The sequence below is a fragment of the Rhincodon typus genome, chromosome 31 (genome assembly GCF_021869965.1).
Source record: "Rhincodon typus isolate 14 chromosome 31, sRhiTyp1.1, whole genome shotgun sequence".
NCBI lineage: Eukaryota > Metazoa > Chordata > Chondrichthyes > Orectolobiformes > Rhincodontidae > Rhincodon > Rhincodon typus.
In genome coordinates, this window is record NC_063362.1 from 6,584,974 (window position 1) to 6,592,145 (window position 7,172).

The following is a 7,172-nucleotide window of genomic DNA, read 5'->3' on the forward strand; positions in this document are numbered from 1 at the left end:
CAGAGTCAATTATTATCTGATTATGCTCCTGTGAAGTGACTTGGTGTGCTCTAATACATTACAGGTACAATATTTATACATGAGATGGCATTCATTGCACAGCATATTGACAGTCAATTCACTATTGTTAAGATTGTTCTGTAGATCTGTGTTTGGTTAGTGAAACCATTGATATGATTTGAATTGAGATACATTTCAAACATCTTATTGTGAATTAAAGTGAGAGACCTTAAATAATTTTTCCAGAGAGACTAGAAGGAACAGATGATGGTTGTTAGCACTTTGGGTCATTTTACTGTGTTAATGGTTCTACCTAATGCAAGTTATTGTTTCAATGCAGTTGCGAAGACATGTCAACGTACACCAGGGTCTAATGAAGGCAATAGTTGACATTTTACAATAGTACATTTCTACGATAGTTTTATAATTTACTGCTTCTCACAATATAGAAGTATTGGTGTTACTGACAAATATAGGAGCAGGGCTAGGACATTTGGCTTGTGTTGTTTTGTTTGAGGATTCAGCTAAGCCATTTACCACTGGAAACAGAAGGTTTATAAGTTGCCCACTGCAGGGACCTTGGTGACCAAGTGGCAGAAAACTTAGATTGTAGGGTCCCCGTGTTCACTTTGCAAATCAAGCATGTCAACAACCATATGACAGTAGGGCTGAATCTTACGTTTTTTTGGCTGAGTGTGAGTTGTGTTGGATTTATTTACCCTGAGGCCTAGCAGAGTTTCTCACCATATCTTGTCAAACTTACCTTGTTCACTAAATACCCTGCCATTGGGCATCCCTCACATCCAATTGCAGCCCCATCTTAACTCGCACCATTCCCAGAACAACTCACTACCAACAGGATTTTCCGTAATTAACTGACATCCCTTATACAGGCATCATCATTAGAACAAAAACAAAGTTGCTGGAAAAGCTCAGCAGGTCTGGCAGCATCTGTGAAGGAGAAAATAGAGTTAATGTTTTGGGTCCGGTGACCCTTCCTCAAAACTCATCTTTAGACGTTTGTTGTGCCCTGGACAAGGATCTGCCTGGCACAGTTCCTGATATTTTCACCAGACATGGCAGACTTGGGGAAGCTTTCCAGGCAGGGATCCAGAGGTCCTGCTGGATGGGGTAGTGCAGAGGTAGGACTTCCTCTTCCCCCTGGACCAGCAGTGAGGGACCCAACAGCAAGCAATATCAGACCGGGTTGAAGTTACATCCCAGTTCAATGTTTTTTTAGCCATCTGGAGGAATGTAGAGACTCGTAGGAAGAATGTCCATCACCTCTTCACCAGCATACACATCGCCATCTCCCTCTGCTACCGTACACTCACTCTGTCTCCACCACTGCACCCACCTCATGCCAAGGCTCATGCTCTACCGCTCTCACTATTACCTGCACCATGTCTTCCACTTTCTCACACTCCAACCCCCAACACCACTCTGCACTACCCACTCACTCGGGTCACCTCCCCAAATGCACCAACGGAAATAGTTGTGCCACTCACTTTCATCTCCCATAACAGCTGTCTCTGTCTCTCTCACTCCAGGAGCTGAGCAGTCATCCATAGGGCAAAAATAATCAAGACGGGTGGTGTGCTGCCCAACATTCACCTCCTCACCCTTTATGTGGAGAACATCCTGACTCTGACCACTCTGAATGCCCGACTGACTTTGTCCAAGCCCCTGGACTGGCAACGCAGGCTGCCCTCGGTTTACTGTGTCAAGGCTCCCTGAGCAAAGACAGTTCCCCTTGACTTGACTGAGGACTGCTGAGAACCAGGACAATGTTTCTGGCTTTGTGTCCGCGCTAAGCGACATAGCAAGGCAGAAGTAGTTTGAGACTGGTATCTCTGACTGATGGGGCAAAGTGCACAAAGGCGAGGTAAGGCAACACAAGGCAGGAACACTGTGATCATCCAGGTAGGCTCAGAGTGAGTGAATGCTGAAGGAGCAGCGCTTCGAAAGCTTGTGACCTGGCGTCATGTGACTCCTGACTGCATCTTTCTATGTAAGAGAGGTTGCAAATTTGGAAGATACTGATATGGATGCTTCTTGATTGCTGTCGTATATTCTATTTGTAAAGGCTTAACCCTATTTCAGGACTGCCCCATGTGATGAATATCTACCCATTCCCACACAGAGAAGAAGGAGATAATCATTAGAAAATGTTCGCACCCAAAAAATTGTTTGAAGCTTTATATGGTATCAATTAACAATCAGTTTAGTAATGAAGAGGGGCTGGATAGACTTGGGTTTTTTTTTGTGAGCTGTTGGACTAAGCTGGTGTCGTGTAACTTCTGACCTTCTTTGGTGAGGGCTGAGGGGGTGGCCTGATATCAATGGATATGATTCTGAGGGGCATGGACAGAGCAGATAGAAAGCAGCTGTCCCTGTTATTTGAAGGAGCAATAACAAGGGATCACACTTTTAAAGTGATAGGCAGAAGGATTTGAGGGGATTTCAGGAAAAGGATTTTCACCCAGAAAGTGGAGGAAATCTGGAATGGACCGCCTGGGAGGGTAGTTGAGGCGAGAAACCTCACAATTAATAAAAGCAAAATAGCACAGATGCTGGAAATCAGAAATAAACACGGAGAATACTGGAGAAACTCAGCAGGTCTGGCAGCATCAGTGGAGAGAGAAACAGTTAATAGTTTGGGTCGAAATGACTTCTTCAAAACTGAAGTTTCTCCAACATTTTATGTTATTTCTTTTGTATTACTTCCCATTGGATATTTTTAAAAATGCTTCCTACATAAACAATTGTCTCAGTTGGTATTCTTCTTATCATAGAATCATACGGTACAGAAGAGGCCCCTCAGCTCATCGAGTCTGCACTGACAAAATGCTGATATTAATTTTACACAAGACCAGCTTTCCAGCACTTGGCCTGTAACCTTGAATGTTATGACATTTCGAGTGCTCATCCAAGTACTTTTTAAAGATTGTGAGGTTTTGCAATAAAACATTTCATTTCACTCCCTAATTACTTGCTGTTCCTGCAGACTAACGTTTTGTGAAACATGTTCTGTGCCACAAAATTCTACAATCTCTCTCCAATGAAATTATACACCACTCTTGTATTCTTCTTTCCAAAGAGGACAGCCTCACTGTTCCTCCATTGTACTCCATCTGCCAATATTTTGTCCGCTCACTAACCTATCTACATTCCTTTGCAGGCTGTTTGTATCATCTTCAGTTTCCTACTCCACCTATTTTTGTATAGTCAGCAAATTTGACCACAATATATTTGGTCCCTCCATTCAATCACGAATATAAATCATAAATTGTTGAGGCCAAAGTATTGGTCCCTGTGTCTTTCTATAAGCTCATTTTTGACAAGTTGAAAATGTTTAGGTCACTTTTGGTTAGGCCACTTTTGGAATACTGTGTGCAATTCTGGTCTCCCTGCTATAGGAAGGTTGTTTTGAAACTTGAAAAGATTTACAAGAATGTTGCCAGGATTAGAGGGTTTGAGCTATCGGGAAAGACTGAATAGGCTGGGGATATTTTCCCTAGAGAGTCAGAGACTGGGGGTTGACCTTCTAGAGGCTTATAAAATCATGAATGGCATGGATAGGGTAAATACACAAGGTCTTTTCAACAGGGTGGGGGATTCAAAAACTAGAGGGCATAAGTTTAAGGTGAGAGGGGAAAGATTCAAAAGGGATCTAAAGGGAAATTTTTCACGCAGAGGGTGGCACATGTATGGAATGAGCTGCCAGAGGAAGTGGTGGAGGCTGGTACAATTACAACGTTAAAAAGGCATCTGGATGGGTATATGAATAGGAAGGGTTTAAAGAGATATGGGTCAAATGCTGGCAAAGGGACTAGATTAATTTAGGATATCTGGTCAGCATTGATGAGTTGGACCGAAGGGTCTGTTTCCATGCTGTACAGCTCTATGACTCTATGACCTGTTAATCCCAACTCTCTGTGTTCTGTTAGACAGCCAATCCTGTAATCACACTAATATAACACCACCAAGACCATGAGCTTTAATCTTGTGCACCAAACGTACATATGGCACCTTAACAAATGCCTTTTGTAAATCCAAATGTATTCCATCTACCGGTTGCCTTCATCCACCCTGCTGTTACATCCTCAAAGAGCTTTAATAAATCTGTGAAACACAATTTTCCTTTTAGAAACCCATGTTGTTGCTGCCTCGTTGTATTATGATTCATGTAAATGACTTGCGTCTGCTTCCTTCACAATAGACTCTAACATTTTCCCAATGCCATATCAGGCAAACTAGCCTATAGTTTCTTAATTTCCATCTCCCTTCTTTCTAGAAGATTAATGTAACCATTTTCCAATCCCCTGGGTCTTTCCAGAATTTGGGGAATCTTGGAAGATTACAAACAATTCATCCATACCCTCCACTTCTTTTAAAACCCTAGGATACAGGGCCACGTTCAGGGGATTTTTCAGTCCCGTTAGTTTTCCCAGAAACATTTTTCCTAGTGATATTGACTGTGTTAAGTTCCTGCCTCCCTTTTGTTCCGTTGATTTTTTTCTAATCTTGGGATACTGTTTGTGCCTTACATTGTGAAGACAGATACAAAATACTGGTGCAAAGTCTCTGCTATAACCTTGTTTCCCATTATTAAATCTCAAGGTTTATCCTTTAAGGCACCAATCCTTATTTTCGCTACTATTATTGCTTTTGATATTCTTGTTGATGCTATTATTTCTTTGCTTCACTGTCATTGGGTGAAGAGCCTGGAATTCCCTCACTTACAGACTGTGGATGCACTTGTAGTGGATGGACTGCAGTGATTCAAGAGGGGCAATTAGGAATGAGCAACATCCCATAAATTAATTTCAAACAGGCACAGTCCCAGTTTGGATCTCCTTCTTTAAAGGATTGATCATTTCTGAGGGTGACAGGGCTGGAAGGTGATAGAGTCACATTGCTTTACGGCACAGAAACGGACCCTTTGGTCCAATTCGTTCATGCTGACCAGATATCCTAAATTAATCTAGTCTCATTTTCCAGCATTTGGCCATGTCCCTGTAAATGCCTCCCTATTCATATACCCATCCAGATGCCTTTTAAATGTTGTATTTGTACTAGCCTCTACCACTTCCTCTGACAGTTCATTCGAAACAAACACCATCTTCCTCATCAAAATGTTATCCTTTAGGTCCCTTTTAAATCTTTCCCCTCTCACCTTAAACCAATGCACTCTAGTTTTGGACTCTCCTACGCTGGGAAAAAGAGCTTTTTTGTACCTTCAGATCTATCATTGCTACCAAAAAAGTAAGTTTCTAATTAGGTTGAACCTGAATGCAGATGAGAGGAACAGAATTAAGGAGGGCACAGTGGCTCAGTGGTTAGCATTACTGCCTGACAGCGCCAGGTACCTGAGGTCAATTCCAGCCTTGGGCATCTGTCAGTGTGGAGTTTGCACATTCTCTCCCTGTCTGCATGGGTTTCCTCCGGGTGCTCCATTTTCCTCGCACAGTCCAAAAATGTGCAGGTAAGGTGGATTGGCCATGCTACATTGCCTGTAGTGTCCAGGGATGGGTAGGGGGTGGGTCTGGGTGGGATGCTCTTTAGAGTCAGTGTTGACTTAGTGGGCTGTTTGGCCTGTTTCCACACGGTAGGGATTCTGAGAATTGTTTCTCCCATCCTCAGCATTAAAAGAATGCAGGCGTGAGCTCCCTTCCATCTTTTATCACCATCACTTCCTACATTCACCCCTTCCCTGGCCTCCTTGTCTCCTCACACGGTCCATCATAGATTTTCCCTTCCCTCCCCAGCCCTTCCTTTGTGCTGACATTGGTGGCTGTTTAATCCTTTGTTAACTTTCACACAGTTTTATGCCATGGCAGCTTAATGGAACTGAGGCCCAAACACAACACTGAGGGTTACCTGGAACTTCACCAGACAGATGCAGATACCCGCTTCCCCCTTCCCTTCCATGTCACCCATCAATGAGTGCACCCAAATCTCTACCTCAGGGTTTCTTGTGAACATATTTTCTCACGGAAGGTTGTGAATCAGCTCAGACATGATGGGCCGAAGGACCTGTTCCTGTGCTATACTGATCTTGTTCAGTGAGTCAGTAAATGCAGAATTATAAAGTATTTTTAAGGCAGAGGTGGATAGATTCTTGGTTACCAAGGGGATGAAAGAGTATCGGGGGTTATGAATGAATATAGAGTTGGAGTTAAAAATCAGTTCATCCACAAAATTATTGAATGTAGGAGCAGGCTTGAAGGGCCGAGTGGCCTACTGTTGTTCTTTGCTCGTACATTTGAAGATGTAAGATAAGAACCTGGTTAGTGTTTCTGCAGATCATTCCTTAGTGTGAAGATACAGAAATGTAAATATTTGAACTCAATCTATTATAATGATCAAAGCCTGACATTCAATGTTTATTAAAACCAAGAACTCTGGATGCTAGAAACCTGAAACAAACAAAAACAGAAATTACTGGAGAAACCTGCTGGGCGACCGGAGAGAAGTGTATAAAATGATGAGAAGCATGAATAAGGTGGATAGTTGGAGTCTTTTTTTCCCAGGGTGGAAATGTCAAATACTAAGGTCATGGGTTTAAGATGAGAGGTGGGGGGAGGGGGATGTTTAAAGGAGATGTGCAAGGAAAGGTTTTTACACAGAGGGTAGTAGGTGCCTGGACTACGTTTGCCAGGGAAGGTGGAAGAAGCAGGTCTGACAGCAAAGTTTAAGAGGCATTTAGACAGACACATGAACAGGCAGGGAATAGAGGGATACAGACTACGTGCAGGCAGATGGGATTAGTTTAGAATGGCATCATGGTCAGCACAGATACAGTGAGCTGAAGGGCCTGTTCCTGTGCTGTACTGTTCTATGTTCTTTCTTATTAAACTCAGCAGATCTGGCAGCATTGGTGGAGAGAAAGATAGAGTTACCGTTTCAAGTCCAATGACCCTTCTTCAGAACTAGAACCAGTTCTGAGGAAGAGTCAAAAGACTGGAAACCCTAACACCATTTGAAGTTTATTGGTTGAGTGTCGTATCTTGTTACTATGGTAATTTGATGGATCAGTCAAATACATGGCCTTCTCCAACTGCACATTCTCCAACTAGACTGACCAGGAGAATCACTCCCCGCTACAGAAACGAAGCTGCTATTGGTCCAATGTGGATTCGATTCAGGACAGCATGTGAGAGGCTCAT

At 42.9% G+C, this 7,172-nt stretch overlaps 1 protein-coding gene across 1 annotated transcript in view; it reads left to right on the forward strand.

The window, feature by feature from the left end:
* Positions 1–2,906, forward strand: part of slc2a1a (solute carrier family 2 member 1a) — a 57,576-nt gene extending 54,670 nt beyond the window's left edge. The window contains exon 14 of the mRNA XM_048614866.1: positions 2,796–2,906. Coding sequence (XP_048470823.1) covers positions 2,796–2,854 — 59 coding nt within the window. The 3' untranslated portion in view covers positions 2,855–2,906. The remainder of the gene's footprint in view (positions 1–2,795) is intronic.
* The last annotated feature ends 4,266 nt before the right edge of the window (positions 2,907–7,172 follow it).